This window comes from Sciurus carolinensis, chromosome 12 (genome assembly GCF_902686445.1).
Source record: "Sciurus carolinensis chromosome 12, mSciCar1.2, whole genome shotgun sequence".
NCBI classification, from domain to species: domain Eukaryota; kingdom Metazoa; phylum Chordata; class Mammalia; order Rodentia; family Sciuridae; genus Sciurus; species Sciurus carolinensis.
Genome location: NC_062224.1, coordinates 62,300,669 through 62,320,443, shown reverse-complemented (window position 1 = coordinate 62,320,443; position 19,775 = coordinate 62,300,669). Strand labels below are relative to the sequence as shown.

The window sequence follows — 19,775 nt, the reverse complement described above, 5'->3', positions numbered from 1 at the left end:
CTAAAATGCCAATAAACTAAATGCACTTCTGAAACAATCAACCAAACCAAACAAAAAAACAGCAAAATGTTAGATCTAAATCTAACTGGCTGGGCACAGTGGCACACGCCTGTAATCCCAGCAGCTTGGAAGTTAAAGCAAGTTCAAAGTCAGCTTCGGCAACTTAGCAAGGCCTTAAGACCCTGTCTCAAAATAAAAAGTTAAAAAAGGCTTGGGATGTGGCTCAGTGGTTAAGTGCCCCTGAGTTCAATCCTTGGTACCAAAAAAAAAAAAAAAAAAAAAAAAAATACAACAGCAAAAAAAAAAACAAAAAACAAAGAACTAACTGTATCAATAATTACACGAGCTGGACACAGTGGCATATGCCTATAATCCCAGCAGCCCAGGAGGCTGAGGCAGGAGTACTCCAAGTTCAAAGCCAGCCTCAGCAACTTAGCAAGGCCCTAAGCAACTTAATGATACCCTGTCTCAAAATAAAAAATAAAAAGATGGTCTGGGGATGTGGCTCAGTGATTGAGCACCTCTGGGTTCAATCCCTACTGCCCTGCCTCCCCGGCAAAAAAAGAAATTACGTTTAATGGTAAAGATTCTAATTAAAAGGCAGAGACAAGACTAAAAAATGCAAGCCCCAAGTATATGCTGTAAGTAACCCACTTTAAATAGAAAGACTCAGAGGTAGTAAGTAAATGAACAGAAAAAGGTACAGAGGTACACTTCAAATAGTTAAGTATAAGGCTGGAGAGGCTACATACACATTAGATAAAGTAAAGTAGCCTTTTATACAAAAAGTATTATCAGATAAAGAGGGAAATTTCACAATGATGAAACATTTAGTACAGGGTTGGGGTGAAGCTCAGTGATAGAGTGCTGATAAATTATTCAATACATTAGGAAAACAGTAACAGAACTGTAAAACATAAAGCAAAAATTGATAGAATTAAAGAAATATTGGGTCATACAACAGGTATTGATAAAACCAAAAGGTTTGAAACTGTAGAGGATATTTTCTGATCTCAATGGGATTAAAGTAGAAATCAGTAGTAAGATATTTAGGGGGAAATAAACACTTACTAATTAGACAACACACTTCAAGCTAATCCATGGGTCAAAGAACTTGAGGAAATCAAAATATTTAGAACTTGATAATAAAAATGTTAAAATGGTCAAGATGTAACTAAAGTAGCATTTAAAAGGAAATTTACTTTTAAATATTTATACTAAAAAAATTAAAACTCAATGACCTAAGACCTATCTTAGGAAGCTAAAAAGGAAGTAAACCCAAGCTAAACTAAGAGGAACTATATACAGCAGAAATCAATGACAACAAAAACAATTGAGAAAAACTAACAAAGCCAATACTGGTTCCTGGAAAATCGGATCAACAAAATTAATAGACCTACAGCTGGATTGATAAATGGAGAACTGAAATTACCAGTATCAGGACTGGGATGTACCTCACTGATAGGGTACTTGCCTACCATGCACCAGGTCCTGGGTGCAAAAACTAACAACAACAAAAAAAGAAATTACAAGAATTGGAATGAAAAAGTAGTTTTCGCAAAGTACCCATAGACATTAAAAGGAAAGAAAGGACTATTATAAAAACTTTGTCTACAAACCTGACAACTTGGACCACACGGATAAATTCTTTGAGAATATAACTCACCTAACCAAAATCTCAACAGCTCTGTAGTTAACAAATTATTTATTATAAAAAACCTTAGGCTGGACACAGTGCCACATGCCTACAATCCCAGCAATTTGGGAGACTAAGGTAGGAGGATCCCAAGTTTGAGCAAGACTCAGCAACTGAGTAAAACCCTGTCTCAAAATAAAGAGTAAAAAGGGTTGGGGATGCAGCTCAATGGTAAAATGCCCTGGGTCTAATCCCCAGTACCCTTGCCCTTGAAAAAAAAACTTGAAGAAAACTTTAGGCCCAGATGGTTTCACACTTAATTCTATGAATGCAGTAATTAAAAAAAAAAAAAAAAAGGGAGGGACAGTTAAGATTAGGGTGTTAAAAATAGCTTTTAATTGATGGGAATAATGGCTACAAGTCCACATTAGGCAGATTATCCAGCAGACTACACACAGGGACTCAGCTCTGGTGAATTTCATTTCTTCTTTCCTTTCAAAGGCTTGGCAAATAAAGTTGGGTCAATCTGCTCCTTTGCCAATCCTCGGACAGAGAAGAGTCTTGCTGCCCGTTCCTGTAGTGTCCCCCCACACTTCAGTCCAAGGGCCATCAGTTCACTCTTGAGTTTTTCCAAACCCAATGACTCCAGTTCTGCAGCAGAGCTGAATGCCAGCAAATCCATAGCTTCCTGACCAAGAACCTGAGGGGAAAAAAAAGAAAACATTTAAAACCAAGTTAACAGTTTTCTGTTAACTACACTGTTTTTCAAGGAATTGTCATGTAATTGCCATTATCTTATTAATGAGTTTTAATAATCATCTAGATGTTATTCTATAGGTATTCTTTATATATATATGATTAGGGGACTGAGACTGTGTGTGGCTCAGTGGTAGAGTGCTTGCCTAGCATGTGTAAGGCACCGGGTTTGATTCTCAGCACCACATACAAATAAATTTTTAAAAAAGGTTCATGAACAAATAATAAATATGTTTTAAAAATATACATATGATTAATAAACTAATCTTTTTTTTTTTTTTTTTTTTGGTACTGGGAATTACATACATCTAGGGACACTTTACTGAACTATTTGTGGCCCTTTTTACTTTTTATTTTGGGACAAGCTCTAAATTGCCAATGCCTCAAACTTGTGATTTTCCTCTCTCAGCCTCCCAAGCTGCTGAAATTACAGGTGTATACCACTGCACCAGGCCTTTATTCATTTTTCTAAAACTTTAGCTGGGATAAACCTTCTAATATTAGCTGGGTGTGGTGGTGCACACCTGTAATCCTAGTGACTTGGGAGGCTGGGGCAGGAGGATTATGAATTTGAGGTCAGCCTGAACAACTTAGCAAGACTGACTCAAAATAAAAAAAAATAAAAAGGTCTGGGGATGTAGCTCAGTAGTAAACCACGCCAGGGTTCAATCTCCAGTACAAATAAATAAATAAAATCAAAATAAAAAACAAACAAAAAACTCCTAATGTACACATGCAACATAAAAATTAAATGCCTAGAGCTAATAAGGATGTAGCTCAGTGGTAGAGTTCTTGCTAAGCATGTGTGAAGTCCCAAGTTCAATTCCTAGCACACATAACACTAAAACAAATCATATGCTTACAACTACAGAGATAAGGTGAGGTCAAATTAAAGCACTAGCATAAAAGATTTCAGTGTCCTCCACAGAAAGGGCAATCTATGCATTTTTGCTTATGTTGGGGGACAGGGATAGGGAAGGTTCTGACTAGACAAATGACAAGCAGAATCAGGATGCTCTTGTTCTAAAAAAGCAAACCATTAATTCAGAGAGTAAAATTAAAGATTTTTGCTGGAAGTTATTCCACTGAAGATAGAAAATAATCACCTACCTCTGGAAAAGTATGAACAATGAAAATGACTTTTTAAAAGGTTAAATGTGGGACTTAGATTTAATGATAACTTTCTTTTTTCTCTTCTATTGGAAAGATCTTTATATCCAGCTGACAACTATTGTTCAAAATGTCTCATATGAGAAAGAAAAAACTGCACGCAGGTAGTCTAGTGATAGGAAATATAGCTGATATAAAACTAAAGTGCCATCTATCAAAATGTACCCTACTTATTTTATGCATTAAGAAGTACAGGGCTGGGGATATAGCTCAGTTAGGTAGAGTGCTTGCCTTGCAAGCACAAGGCCCTGGGTTCAATCCCCAGCACCACAAAAAAAAAAAAAAAAAAAAAAAAGAACAGCTGCATCCAGTGGTGCACACCTGTAATCCCAGAGATTAGGGAGACTGAGGGAGGAGGATTCCAAGTTAAATGCCAGCTGGGACAACTTAGTGAGATCCCGCCTCAAAATGAAAGATTAAAAGAAGAGTCGGGGATGTGGCTCAGGGGTACAGCACCTTTGGATTCAATCCCCAGTACCACAAGAAAAGAGGGGTGGGAAAAAGGTACCAATTAAGTTATCATGTGTGTTATACATCTGACTTCAGAGATGATAAAATGTCAAAAATGTGCGTCTTAGAACTAATGGAATATGGTCCCAAGGACACCACCTAGTGGCAAAATAGTATAAATACTAGAGCTTAAAAAAAAAAAAAAAAAAAAAAAAACCCTTTAGTGTGTCAAGCTCCTCCATCATCTGTACTTCCTAGTATTAAACACGCCTTTCACTAAGCAGTTGATGGGAAAAAAGCATGTTTTCATATTAATGACTTATTATGGAGATTGGCTCTAGATAGTGACCCAAAATAAGTACTTACTGTGTTTCCTGACTGTTTTTCCTCCAGTTTGTCAACGGAGACATTTTCCCTGATCTCTCCAGGAGCTACCTTGTCAACTATTTCTCCATCAGTGATTTCTTTCTTCTCTTTATCCTTACTCCATCCAGCACCAGCTGCCTCCCTTTCTATGAGTTCTTGACACTCTGCTTTCTTTCTCTCCTTGGTCTCTGCTTCTCTCACCATCTTCCTCCCCTCGTGCTCCTTAGTAGATGTCTCTCCCAGTTCTGCACCCAAGTCTTCTGAAATACTCTTCCCAGAGTCAGTCACTGGGCTCTGTACTTGTTCTGATAATCCAGAGTCTGTACTCAATTCTTCCTCCCTCTGAGAACTGCTGGGCAATTCGCCCGCCATCTCAACATCATGCCTGCCATTTTTTGGAGAGGAGAAGTTCATTCCTGAAGTACTAGGTGCTTCTTCTCTGTCATCATCTGAGCTTTCAGAACTGGATCCCTCAGCAGTCTCTAGTCCTTCCATGCCCAACCTGTCAGAAGTAACAAAAAGGTGTGACATCATTTACCGCTTCTATTTGTGTGTAGGTATGTGCTTACTGTACTGATAGTTGAACCCAGAGGCGCTTCACCATTGAACTACATCACAAGTTCTTTTTTATTCTGAGATAGGGTCTGGCTAAGTTACTGAGGCAAGCCTCAAATCTGCAATCCTCCTGTTTCAGGTTCCTGAGTCACTGGAATTACAGGCTTCTGCCACTGCAACAGGCCTATAACTTTTATTTAAATAGTTGTGGGATCTCCAAGAAATAGATTATCTGAATATGCTAGCTTGAGATGGAGAGTAGGTCAATTTCAAAAAAAAAAAAAAAAAAAAAAAAAAAAAAAAAAAAAAGTATAGAGGCATAAATAGAAGGGGAAAAAAAAAAAAAATCTGAGGTTAGACCCAACCCTTCCAAAGATCCAACAGGATTTCCTACATTCCATCCCCACCCCATACCCTTTTTGGCCAGAATCTTGTTTTAGAAGTTGTAAATCTCTTAAAATAAAGCTGATCTTGCTTAAAGCTCTCCTCATATTAATTTTATTAAATAAAATAATAAAGCTATAAAGAAAACTTATGCTTTATTCATAATTGCCTTTAACTGGAAAATCTCCAAATATCTATCAAGTGAAGAATGGATAAACAAATTGTAGTATATCCATGAAACTCAGCAATAAAAAGGAATGAAATACCGACACATATAATATCATAGATGATACTTAAACATGTTATGTTAAGTCAGGCATGGTCGTGCATGCCTGTAATCCCAGTGACTCAGGAGGCTGAGGAAAGAGGATCACAAGTTCAAAGCCAGTCTTAGCAACTCAGCAAGGCCCTAAGCATCTTAGTGAGACCATGTCTCAAAATAAAAAATAAAAAGAGGCGCGCGCCCTCTCCCTCGTCCACCGCTGCCGCCTCCTTCTTCTGCCGCTCCTGGAGCTGCTTGTGTGCTCGTTCGGTGCGGACCTGGTACCTCTTTTGTGAAGCGGCAGTGAGGAGACTCCGGCGCTCGCCATGGCCGACGAAAAGCCCAAGGAAGGAGTCAAGACTGAGAACAACGATCATATTAACTTGAAGGTGGCGGGGCAGGATGGTTCTGTGGTGCAGTTTAAGATTAAGAGGCATACACCACTTAGTAAACTAATGAAAGCCTATTGTGAACGACAGGGTTTGTCGATGAGGCAGATCAGATTCCGATTTGATGGGCAGCCAATTAATGAAACAGACACACCTGCACAGTTGGAAATGGAGGATGAAGATACAATTGATGTGTTCCAGCAGCAGACAGGAGGTGTCTACTAAAAAGGGAACCTGCTACTTTACTTCAGAACTCTGTTCCTACAGACCAAGAATACATTCTTAATTAGAAAACTGCAATTTGGTTCCACCACATCCTGACTACTACAGTATAGTTTTCTCTATTCTTTCATTTTCCCCTTCCCCATTCCTTTATTGTACATAAAGTAACTGGTGTATGTGTACAAGCATATTGCATTTTTTTTTTTTTAACTAAATGGCCAATGATATGTTTTGATTGACATCAAATGGAGATGGGATGGGGAAAAATACTGGTTCTGTGAAATTATCCCCTTTCTCCATTAGTGGCATGCTCATTCAGCTCTTATCTTTATATTCCAGTAAGTTATTTTGCTCTCACTGTTTTAACAAAAAACAAAAAACAAAAAACAAAAAAAACCTGAACAACATAAAAATCCTTGCATACCTTGTTCGATTGGAGAATTTTAATGTTTTTCATTTATCATTGTAAAACCAAGGACAATTTTATAACTTTTTTGTACGTAGCTGTTACATGTAGGGCAATCTGTCTTTAAGTAGGGGTAAATTACTCTTAAAAAAAAAGATTCCTAGATAGTTTTCCCTTCAAGTCAAGCGTCTTGTTGTTTAAATAAACTTCTTGTTTAAAAAAAAAAAAATAAATAAAATAAAAAGAGCAGGGGATGTGACTCCATGGTTAAGCGTCCCTTGGGTTCTATCCCAGGTACCAAAAACAAAAAAATGTCTGCTAAGCAAAAGAAGCCAGGCACTAAAGGTTGTAAGAGATTCTGGAAAAGCCTAAACCACAAGAAGAAACATCACATTGGTGGTCAGTGGTTGCAGAGTCTATGGGTATAGGAAGGTAATTAACTATAGGGGCACATAGGAACTATTTAGGGTGATGAAAATACTCTTGTTACCTTGACTGTGATTATGGTTACATGACTATATATTATATACGTTTCGAAATTCACAGAATTGATCAATCAGAACAGATGAATTTTGTTATATTATGGACTGTACCTCGAAAAACCACAATAAATTTTAAAAATACAGGTAATGCTACTATCTCTTCTTTCAGGAACATTTAATTCCCATCTCAGAAAGAACACACAGAATTCTCAGCTGAACTCAAGAGTTACATGACCTCTGGTTAATAATTATCCTTCTGTCCCCCCAGGGGAGACCAACAAGGAAGCAAGATCCATTTGTACTCACCAATTTCTAGAACTTGGCCCAAGGGAACTGAGCTGGCAACCAGAAGGCCAAAAGAACTATCAGAAGAATGGAAGGAAAAAGGGTTGTTGTGCATTTCACCCACAAGTGTGACAGTGGTGAAGAACTCAATGATGACAGCGAAATGACAGAAAACAGAATCAAGGGGAAATACAGCTTGTCTTTCAGCTGGAATTTTTGAAATTAACTCTTTCAACATCAAAAAGTAATTCAAATAGAAAGCTCTATTTGATGTTTCATCCAAGGAAAAAAATTATCCTTCAGATTCTACTAATGGCATTCAGAGCACAACACATTATTAGTGTGAACAATGTGACAATCACCAAAACCTGAAGACTGAAGCACTCTGGAAAATCTCCAAGCTCCTGTCCAACATTATTTAAAAATGTGCTTCTGCTGGATAGACAAGAAGGAAATAAATCATGTCAGTCCTCAAAGATCACTTTGAAATGAAAATGAAAGGTACTTACCAAAAGCATTTCCTTTTCTTTGCACTGGCTCCTTGGTCTGTTTTTGATTTGTTAGGCCGCTTCCGATTCTCACTGATTTCTGCTGATACCATCTTGCTGGAAGCAGCTTGCATACCTAACCAGAAATTGAATAGTTTCTACTGTCGGGCAAATTTTAAAAAATTATAAAATCTGGATCGTAAGAGGAGATGAAATCTAAAATTCTAGATTTAAATTTCTTAATATACCCAATATTTCATATGGCTAAAAGGAGATTAATTTCAAGTTTGTCAATATTTGAACTAAACGTTCTGGTTCTAGAACCAGCTTTTTAAAGCACCAATGTCCAATTTGTAACTTTGAGCTGACAGGTTCATGTCTAGTCCTCTCCAAATCTACTTATTTATTCTCTTATATCAGTTATTTACATACATTTGTGCTTCCCCTGTTATATCACAACCTTTATTTTTTGTCATAACGAGGATCAAATCTGCCAATGAATTACAACCCCAGTCCCGTTATATTTTTTGAGACAAGGTCTTGCTAAACTGCTGAAGTTAGCCTTAAACTTTTAATCATCTGCCTTAGGCATCTGAGTACCTGCAATTTAAGAAATCTACCACCATGCCCAACTATCACAATCTTTTTAGAAGGAACAGATGCCTTTTTATTCAACTGTACCCACAACAGGTCTAGCACAAAGTTTTGAATGACAAAATCTTAGTGAGAATTATTCTCATTAAAAACCATTTAAAAAATTGCTATGCATGGTAACACATGCCATAATCCCAATGACTCAAGAGGCTGAGGCAGGAGGATCACAAGTTCAAGGTCAGCCTCAGCAACTTAGTGAGACCTGTCTCAAAAATTAAAAATAAAAAGGATTGGGGATACAGCTCAGTGGTAAGGTACCCCTGGGATTCAATCCCTGGCACCTCTTCCACAGAAAAAATTTTTTTAATTGAGCTAAAATTGAAAGCAAATATAATGAGGTCTGGACCTCCTAAAGACTAAGCATATCCCAACACACAAACATAAAATGTGTTCTTACCTGGGGCCCACAGAATTTGGGTTTGAAGTATGCCAAATGTGTGTGTGTGTGTGTGTGTGTTTTATTTGGAGGGGAGTTAAAAATATATTGTTTGTTTTTAAAGAGAGAGGTTCCAAGGCTTTTCAGAAGATTCTCAGAAGTCCGAGACCCTCCAAAGAGCTTAAGAAGGGGCTGGGGAGATAGCTCAGCTGGTAGAGTGCTTGCCTTGCAAGCACAAGGCCCTGAGTTCGATCCCCAGTACCGCAAAAAAAAAAAAAAAGAGCTTAAGAAGGCTCTTCGTGTGCAGTGTGGAGCACTGCAACTGCAGGCTTCAGTGGTGCCTGTGGACCACACTGAGGAGTACTCATTCTCACCTTTAAGGACGGAATCCTCCAGCCGCTCAGCCATCTCGTGGCACTGCTGCTGGTAGTCAGGGCTAGCAAAGCAGTGCTTGGGTTCTGCAAGCTTCCGCTGTAGCCGCTCCAGGCGCTTTTGCTCCTTTTCAGCCTCCCGCTCAGCTTGCTGCTTTACCCATTCAGCCATTCTGGGGAAGAGGAAGAAGAGATGTAACTGAATGGACACGTTATATATGTGTCATGTGTTTCTATCAATGACAAACTGCATATATGACAATAGTCCAGAACTATAATGGAACTGAAAATTTCTACTGCCTAATGACACAGTAGCCACAGTAACATTGCAGTACAAAGTATTACTCACCTATCTGTGGTGATGCTGGTGTAAACAAACCTATTGTGCTGCCAGGTGCATATAAAGACAGCACATACAATTATGTAGACTACTATAATCCCTGATGATTAAAAAATGACTTACTGGCTTATGTATCTAATGCACTCTATTACTTGGTGTTATTTTATTTTTGTTGCTGGGATAGAACTAAGGGCCTTGCACATGCTAGACAAGTGCTCTATCACCAGGCTATACCCCAGGACCTACTATTATTTTAGAGTGTATTTCTATTTGTTAAAAAAAAGTTTACTGTAAAATGGTGTGCCATGTTTAGCCAGGAGCAGCCTCATATATTGTTTGATTACACTGAGTGATCAACCTATACCATCTGGGTTTGTAGAAGTATACTCTAATGCTTATACAACAAATTTGTCTAACGAGGCATTTCTCAGAACACGTTTTCAGAGTTAAGCAATGGATGACTGTACATATAAAAGGTCCTCCACATGAATCAATAGACTCTTACTCAGACTGTGATATTTCCCCAGAAAGGTATGCCACACTTATTGCCAGCTTACTGTAATGACTTAACTAAAAACCAAAGATAATTATTAAATTATGGAAAAATGTTGAGTCAAATAACAGAATGTAAATATTTTTAAGTTTACATTTCTGGTATGCATAGCCATATATGTAATTCACTAGTGAAAGTATGCTGCTCTCTTTAAAACATAAGAGGTGGGTGTCTTACGCTTTTTCATGATTGACATCGCGTAATCTCCTTCCACTGAGATCCCGGCAAGCTTCTCGATTGGTTGTCTTCTCAATCTGAGCACCAAGTGCTCGGAGCATGGATCCGAAACCTGAGCCAATATGTTTGGAGAAGCAGGTTAAAACATGTTCAAAGAAAGATACAAATCAAATTTGCAAAAAAGTTTATCAATAGATTAAGTTATCTATCTCTATAGTCTCTTTTTCTTTATCTCTCTCTCTCTCTCTCTGTTTTTTAAAAGGTGAACATGAACATAGTAGCTCAGGCTACAAAGGCAAAAGGACTGATAACTTGGATGACCCTGAAACCTTTCACCCTCCATTTTTTATTTCTAAAATACTGTACTGTACAGTGGGGATATTTAATGGGCTTTGGTCAGTGCCAGAGATCCCAAGATTCCCAGATTAATTATTCAAGAATTATGTAGTGAAATTTTTCAATGAGTTTAAAAAGAAAGGTAACTTGAAGCTGTCAATGGTTGAATGACATACTTCATTCTTAAGACACAAATTTAAACAGCTGAATGATCACAGTCTGAGATGTCAATGCTCCGAAAAACCAAAACAAATCACAGTAGATTTTTGAGAAAACTTAAGAAGTACATGTTTGTACATCAGAAGAAATATCCAAAACTGTTCATATTCTGTTTTTGCTCTTTTTCTTTTCTCTCTTCTTAGATATAACGTATAACCAGGTCCTTTCTTAATCTACCCCCACTGCAAACAGTTGTTTCCTAAAGTGACATTAGGTCATCTGTCCAAGCACAAGGAGAAAGACTCTTAATAAAATTGGAAGATCTAAAGCTCTTTTCTTCAGCAAATGGGAGAGACTAATGTTCGTCTTTCTTCATCTAATCTTCCCTGAAATTTTTGAACCTGGGTTCCTAAAAGCAATCTGGCTGAAGGTGTGATGTGTACTAAACAATTATTTCTTCCTCAAAAAGAATAAAAGAGGAAATACTCAAAATTAGGTTAATAAAGGATTTCATAAGGCAAAACAAAGCTGGCATACTTCAGAGACCAAGGAGTTGGTTAATTCAAAACACTGCTAAAGACTACTGATGTGTGAAAACTAAGTAATCAACATTCATGTCCTACCTCCTTTCCCACCACGAAGTCGGGGTTCCAAACTATAAACAGCTCCATGCTGCACCGTATCATTGATGCTAATGAGGGTTCCATTGCATTTCACAAAGAAATATTCCACTGGAACATCCTAGAGACAAATTTGGGCTCTTAGTACCTTTTCTTACAAGAAGGGACCTAACCTATTATCTTTTTATTACTCCAATAACAAGCAGATAGTATATTTAATCACTATTTGTTGAACTGAAGTGAAAATTATAAAAGAAAAAACAGTCACCTTATTTGATGCATTCTGGACCTTTTTTTTTTCTTCTTACTATTACCTAATCAGGGTTTAGGAAAAGCTCAGAGGTAAAATGCTTGGCTACCATGCACAGGTCCTGGGTTTGATCCCCAGCGCTGTCCCTAAAATTCATGGATTTAATATACCTAACTGTGATATATAAAACCTTCAGCCTTTTTTGGTAGAAATAAAAAGCTGCTTTCTTCTTCTCCAATAGGTCACCTGAGTCACAGTATACAAGGCACAGATCCAATAACTCTGAGGTGCTCTCTGACGTTTTTAAAAATGGGTAAAATCAAGTTAACATCAAGACTGACCCACAAATTAAAAATCAAAAGTAACAAATTCAGAAAAGCATAGATAGGGTGGTAAGTGAGGGACAAGTACCATTTTTCTTTTTTTGATCTTTTTTTTTTTTTTCAGTTGTAGATGGACACAATACCTTTATCTTATTTATTTTTATGTGGTGCTGAGGATTGAACCCAGTGCCTCACACATGCTAGCAAGCACTTTATCAATGAGCCACAATCCCAGGCCAGCTTTAACATTTTTAAAACTGCCTGGCAGCCAGTGTTTGTCTCTTCTGCTGATGCCCCCAACTTATAGCTCAAATAAGCCCAAACCCACTCTGTATATGTCAATCTCAGATAGTAAATATATGTGTATATATACATATATATGTAGATACTATATATATTTCTTTCTATACAAGTTTCTGATACTACAAAATCGAATGTTCTTCAAAGTTACATGAAACTAGTAATTACATAGTTGAATCTACATCAGGAAAGAAGAAATATAAAACATCAACAGAAAAGGAAAAATGCATTATTCGTATCTTCCTGAAGCAGAAACTACGAAACAATTCATTCTAAAGCATACGCAGAGCATGTTGGCGCACATGTAATCAAAGGGGTTTGGGAGGCTGAGGCAGAAGGATCACAAGTTCAAGGTCAGCCTCAACAACATAGGTTCTAATAAACTTAGTGAGACCCTGTCTCAAAATAAAAAATAAAAAGGGCTAGAAATGTGGCTCAGTGGTTAAGCACCCCTGGGTTTAATCCTTGGTTTAAGGGGAAACAAAAAAATCACATACTTATTTCTTTTTCTTTGCAGGGGCAGGGGGAGGGTATTTACTGGGGACTTAACCCAGGGGCAATTTGAGCTACATCTCCAGTCCTTTTAATTTTTTATTCTGAGACAGGGTTTCACTAAGTTGCTTAGGGCCTCACTTAGTTGCTGAGGCTGGCCTTGAACTTTCGATCTTCCTGTCTCAGCCTCCTGAGCAGCTGGGATTACAGGTGTGCACATGCCCGACTACACAAAATTATTTCAAAAGGAACCATTCATTGATTTAGCAACTATTAATTAAGTGTTTATTATCTATCCACTACATTTCAGGTGTTAGGATACTATGCAAATTAAAATTCCTGCCTCATGAACCCATCATTTTCAGTGGGAAAAGAAAAATAATGAGGAAAAAAAGTACATATTATGTCAAGTGGTAATAAGCAGGACAAAGGGACAGGCATGATGGTCACCTATTTTATATTGCTAGTCAAGGAAATCTCTGATCAAATGATATTTGAGCAGAGAATTAAAGAAAATGAGTAAACAAGCTCATTTCAGCATCCCAGAGGCACCAGGCAAATGCAAAGACCTGAAGCTGGGCAGAGCACCGAGGAGCATACCTGTAGCCCCAACTGCTCAGGAGGCTGAGGTAGGAGGATCACAAATTCATGGCCAGGTTAGGCAATTTGGCAAGATTTTGTCTCAAAATAAAACTTTAAAAAGAGATGAGAATTAGTTCAGTGGTAGAGACTTTCTAGCATTCTCAGGGCTCTCACACACAGAGAGACCTAAGCAGGAATAAGCTTCAACAGTAAAATGTCAATGGCTAGAATTAAATAAGCACAAGAATGACAAACATTAAAATCCATCATAAGGACTTAGGATTTTACAACTATTGCAAAGTTTTGAACAACGTAAGATGATCAAAGTTATGCTTTTAATTTTTTTTTATTTTTTGGGGTGCTGGGGAAAAGTTATGCTTTTAAAGGTCCACTCTAGATGTTGAGTTGTAAATAAAGCTACAGAAGCAGAGAAATCAGTGAGACATTTCTGCGATAATACAGGTGAGAAATGAAGGCTACTGGTAGTGGCAGAAGTCAGTAAAAATGCTGAAGGCACGCTGAAGGTAGAGGGAAAAAGATTTGCTAATGTCTAGATGTACAAAGTGAAACCAACAGAGGAACTGGGAATGAGATCGAAATTTTGATACATGCTCTTCTGCTTTGTCTGTGCAGAAGCTGAAGCATCATCTTGTTCCCTAAGGCAAAGGCCACATAAGAAAGAAGACAGGAATCCAGAGCCCAGTCAGGTAACAGGGAACAACCCAAACAGCCCTTGACTCCTTACATGTGAGAAAGAAAAATCTATCTTTTTCATTTCATCTAAGAAATGAAAAGAAATAAAAATTTGGTTTGACAAGTAGGGGATTAGATTTGCCACTTATTAAGATGAAGAAGGAAGTTTTTGGGGTCGGGGAATCAGTCACAGGTTCTTATGTCTATTAGGCAAATGTAGACATTAAATAAACTGAAGGCTATACAAATCTCAAGTTCAGGTGAACGCAGGGACTGGAGATTTACATTTGAAAGTTGTGAGCACATCCATGTACTTAAGAGTCATGTGACTGGATGAAATCAACTGGATCAGAGGAAATCTACTAGAAAAAAATAAACCCTGATAACTCCAAGGTTTAAAAATTAGGGAAAGGGGCTAGGGAGATAGCTCAGTTGGTAGAGTGCTTGCCTTGTAAGTACAAGGCCCTGGGTTCGATCCCCAGCACGGCAAAAATAAATAGTTAAATAAAAAAAAATTAGGGAGATAAGGAGAGCAGCCGGGAGATCAGTGAAGTAGAAGGGAACTGAAGGTGATGAATAGTCGATTGAGAAAAGTGTATGGAGGAGGTAATGATCAACTGTGCCAAATGATGCTGATGCTCCAAATACAGTGAAAACTGGAAACTGATCACTGGATGCGGCAACACAGAAGACAGGGATAAGCACAAGAGTTGCTTTGTTGGAATAAGGGGAACAAAAGCCTAACAAAATATGTTCTAAAGAAGAGTTTCAAGAATGTTTTCTATAAAGAAAACCAGAGTTGGGTACAGTGGCACATGAAGGATCACAAGTTCAAAGCTAGCCTCAGCAAAAGCGAGGCACTAAGCAACTCATTGAGACCCTATCTCTAAAGAAAATAAAAAATCGGGCTGGGGGGCTGGGATTGTGGGTCAGTGGGAGAGCACTTGCTTAGCATGTAAGGCACTGGGTTTGATCCTCAGCACCACATAGAAATAAATAAATAAAGGCATTGTGTCCATCTACAACTAAAAATATATATATATTAAAAAAAAACAGGGCTGAGGATGTGGCTCAGTGGTCAAGTGCTCCTGAGTTCAATCCCCAGTACCCAAAAAATACAGAAGGAAAGAAAACCAGAGAGAACTGAGGATGTCATTTGCCTAGCAGGCACCAAGTCCTGGATTCCACCCCCAGGACCAAAAAAAGGAAAGAAAAACAAAAACAGAGAAAATGGAAGTGACAGTTGAAGGGATGTGGGCTCATGTTTATACACTGGTAGAAATGACTAGTAAAAAGAAAAAACATTGGAAAAGCGGAGGAGAGAACTAATGCTAAAAGAATCCTTTAATAAGTAAGAGGAGACAAGATGTTATGCAGGATAGAAGATAATTATGAATTATTTGTAAAATAATGAGGACAATTCACCCACAACAATAGAAGAGAAGGCTGAATACATGGCAGGTAGGTAAAGGAACTGGTATGAGATGAGCAAATTCTCTTTTTACTATCTCAATGAACATGAAGTCACAAGGAGGAAGTATTGAAAATTAGAAGGCCTCAAGGAGGAAGTATTGAAAATTTAGAGAAGAAATAAAGAGGACCCATGAGAGTGACAGTGATGAAATTAATCAGGGCGTCCTACCCTGGTCACACCATGGTATATATAAAATACCACGACTGGTTGACTGCACAGTCCCAGATTCTGTCTAGCTGTTCCAGGGACTACATAGTTCAGGATGCTAAGCAGTCCTGAAACCCAGTGGAAGTCCATCCACTCTGGATTAGGAAAATACAGTTGCCAAGCATTACTGGGTGTTTTGAGTGACAATGATTTGTGAGATTACATTTCTCCCTACCACAGTCACTGCCCAGATGTCTGGGCAGAATAAATGGATAGATGGATTTAGGTAGTTTGGAGTTTTCCCTGGTAAAAATGGTGTCAGGGGAGAGAAGCAAAGGAGTTCAGGTTACCTACAACGACGTGATTAACATAAGACCATCCTTATCTATAAAATACTATCTACTGTAAGAACTGTTTTGAAGATTAAATATGTAATGCTTCTCATATTTGTTTAATGTTCATAAATAAAAGCCATTTTAGTTTCTTGTAATATTTTATCTAATAGGTATTTCAAATATTTTAAATAACTTTGAAAGACATTAATGTGAAGGCAGAAATTTCATTTCCAAACAGAACTGTTCATTAAACAAGAAAACAAACCAAAACTGCATCTTCTATTAAGATTCTTGTCAATTAAGTCTCCAGTGAAAAAAAAAGAACAGAGAAATCTGGAATTAAACTGTTTAATCATATGTATTATGAAGCATACTTCAAGCACAAGGAACAATGCATGTCTTGCCCGAAAGAGCTATGGTCATCAGGGACAAACCTGTAGCTCAATCAAGTAAAATTTACTGACTTGTTGCAATGAAGGGGAATTGCACACCAGAGGAATCATGAAATATATCACCAAGAAAAATACGATTTGGAGCAAGGGAGAAGTTGGGTGAAATTTAAATGAAGCAGTGTTTTGACAGGTTCAAAACAATGGAAGTCTGTGTGTAATGGACCAACACCAGGTCTGAACTGTGAAACAGACCCAGGTTCCTCTTTCCTCTATTTAAGATAAATATGGAATGTTGTGTCCAGAAGTCCCCAATCAGAAGCTCTGCACCTGGTTTGGAAATCAACAGTGCTTCTCTATGTCAAAGGGACTTAGAGTGTTAAGGCAAGAGTAGGATGTTTCATCATCTGATGTTTTCACAGTAGTTTTTTAAATCATCTATGATTTCTTTGACTAAGTTTTCCAAGTGAATAAGAAAAGACTTTAAAGGAGGTCTTTATAAAATTTCACCATTGTAGCATGTCTTTGGGAGAAATACTGTTTCCTATTAACTTTGCAAATGGCTTTATCTGTGTCTGTTATGCCTGATGAACATCAGGACAGACTTTCATTTTCTCAGTGGGAACTAACCCTAACTTTCTCATTTCAGAACATTTTTGTTTTTAAAAATACAGGTGTGGAAAAAAAAAAAAAGCGTAGGTGTAGGTCAGGTATGATGGTGCACACCTATAATAACCAGTGTCTTGGGAATCTGAGGTGGGAGGCAAGTTCAAGGTCAACCTCAGCAACTTAGCAAGACCCGGTCTCAGAATTTTAAAATAAATGAATAAAGACAGGGGATGTAGCTCAGTGGTAAAGTGCCCACCCAAAAAGCATAGATGTGAACCTGAACTATTTTTATTTTTCAGTATCTCATCACATACCCTTTGATAAGGGTTGTTTCTATTCAGACTTGCTATGGTGATGTTTGCGAAATAACTGCCAAAATCCGTTTCTATTTCTTGCTACTTATTTTTAAATTCTTATTCCCAACACTTCTCATAGTTAAGATCCTATTTTTTCTGGTCCCACTTTGGATCAATTGTCAGTAAGTTTGGAAATTATACTCATAAGAGTTATTTTCAAGTATATTAAAAGCCAACTATTTTGCAAAATCGCTTTCCCATTCAGATGGTTCAAAACAGTTCTGCTGTTTTTAGACTAAAAGACAACACAGAAAGAAACGAGGAAGCTGGAAAACCACGTTATTTGCAAACACACATTGCTTCTCCGTGGAACTAGTCCAAGTGTTTTAAAGATTTGGTTTGCAGTGTTAACATTTGTTAAGCTTATAAGTAACGGAGAAAGCAGCATGGATGAGGTGTTGTTAGAAACAGAATTCTAGATCAAGTGCCAAAATTTAAAATTAGATTCAGGAGGTCCACTGAATTTTTTACATAACTGAATATGTTTAGTATCTCACAGCTGATAAACACTTGCTTAATTAGGAATTAATAAAAGTATACAGGTAGCCTTACAAGTCCTTGATAGGTTTTCATAAATATGCATGGACAAATAAACCAACACATGATTAGTGAAAGCATCTAAATAACAGGACCAAGAATCCATGCCCTCAATAGTACACGTGGGAGTAGATGGCTCCAACCAGTGACTGGAGGAATCCAGTGACAAGACGAATCCACTCCCCTTCCCAATGGTCTTTTGGCCTGGGTTTGGCTATCACATATTATCTCTAAGTTAGAACTCACAGGATGTTGTGCTTAGTGGATAAAATGCATGTTCCTATGAATGTTAAGGACATGAGCTTTAAAGATCACCTGGTCCAAATGCCAAAATTACACAAAATAAAGCATGTCGTGCCTAGAAGCAATGTTTTGCAAATAAAGAAACCGAACCAAAGTGTAACTTAGAGTTGAACTAAGCCCCGGTAATTGACATTTCTTTTTTCTTTCTATGGGAAGGCAAAACCACCACCTTCACAAAACAAAAGCAAAGGAAGGTCTCAGTCAGTATTAGTTTGAAGCACCTTAAAACTGGAGAACTCAGTCTCAAATACTAAAAACCCCAGAGAATAAGACGTACCTCAGGACAGATCCTGTCCGCACCCAGCCCTGCACCTTGGCTGCCTTTTCCTACCTTCCAGGAACCGCGATCCTCACCTGATTTTGGCAGTATCGGTGGATAAAATCCCGTACGGAACACCGATCCGAGGCACACCACACCGCTTTGCACCCGAAGCCGGGGCCGCGAATCCACGCCACCGACATAGTCCCCGCCATCTTGCCTAGTCCCGGAACCTCAAGCTGCCCTGAAACACTAGGCGCCACAACCATCCGGTCGCATCTTCATGACGCTAGGCCTCGCCTTCCAGCGCCCGCCCCGCACGTTCCCACTCGCCCCGCCCTTCCCCAGGGGCCAGTCACGTGGCCCAGGCGGCCGTGCAGCGCGGGTGGGGGGAGGGGAACAGGAAGGGCCTGGCTGAGGCCGATAAGCCGGCAGAGCGCGAGGGCGAGGCGTTGCTACGAGTGGTTGCTAGGGCGGGGCTCGAGGGACTGGCTATAAAAGGCTGGCGCTAGGTTAGGTTTCCAGCGTTCTGGCTGTGAGCGATAAGACTGTAACTAAGCCCCGCCCTGTGCCGCGGGCTTTGGCCCTTTTCCTTACATCTGTGTAGTTATTTTTGGGTCGGAGAGAATTGTGGCCTGAGAAGGCACTGCTCCCTGGAGGTGTGAGGAGAGAAGCTGCAGTTCGGAAGCTGGATTGGGGGGGCTGCTTCCTTCTCCCGGGGGAGCCTCCCCAGCTCGAGGGACAAGGGAAACAGGTCCCCGAACAACGGGCTGCGTGTTTTTTTCCTCCAGGGTTCCAGAGCGTCCTTTTCCTCTTCGGGAGCAGCCAAGCTTGGTTTACTCATTTCTGCCTGTTTGCGCTCTGTGTTATCTCCACTTCGTCTGTTTTCAAAATATTTCACAGCAAGTGGGCCCTTGTGAAAGACGATGGCACAAGTGACGTTTATAGTCATGGTGCTTAAAAAAAAAAAAAAAAAAACCCTGCCATAACTTTTATTCTGCACCATGGAAACATGCTTGTTCAGATTTGCATAACATAACTTTAAGGCTCTGGCACTCTGAAGGAGTCCCTTAATATTTAATATGCTGAGATTATGGCATTTCTAAAATTCTGAGCAATTTAAAAGCTGCTAGTGTGAAGCGAGGAGGGTTAGCAGGAGATAACCATGCCTCCTAGACACAAATGTATTGGTCCACAGAATCGCTCTCTGCTCTTAAGGTGCATGACAGTGTCTCTCATCACCAAGGGGAGAGCAACAAAATTCAGAACTTGTTTAATTGAGGCAGTAT

At 38.8% G+C, this 19,775-nt stretch overlaps 2 protein-coding genes across 2 annotated transcripts; one reads left to right on the top strand and one right to left on the bottom strand.

Moving 5' to 3' along the window:
• Positions 1-316: 316 nt before the first annotated feature.
• Sde2 (SDE2 telomere maintenance homolog) lies at positions 317-18,734 on the bottom strand. The gene is made up of 7 exons (XM_047521651.1): positions 18,582-18,734; positions 11,441-11,558; positions 10,323-10,434; positions 9,256-9,425; positions 7,873-7,987; positions 4,379-4,880; positions 317-2,336 (listed from the first exon to the last, which is right to left on the bottom strand). The coding sequence occupies exons 1-7, from the start codon at positions 18,699-18,701 to the stop codon at positions 2,115-2,117; spliced, it is 1,359 nt and encodes a 452-aa protein (XP_047377607.1). The 5' UTR covers positions 18,702-18,734; the 3' UTR covers positions 317-2,114.
• On the top strand, positions 5,781-6,733 carry LOC124962343 (small ubiquitin-related modifier 2). Its single transcript, XM_047521652.1, has one exon. The coding sequence runs from the start codon at positions 5,906-5,908 to the stop codon at positions 6,191-6,193; it is 288 nt and encodes a 95-aa protein (XP_047377608.1). The 5' UTR covers positions 5,781-5,905; the 3' UTR covers positions 6,194-6,733.
• Positions 18,735-19,775: the final 1,041 nt, after the last annotated feature.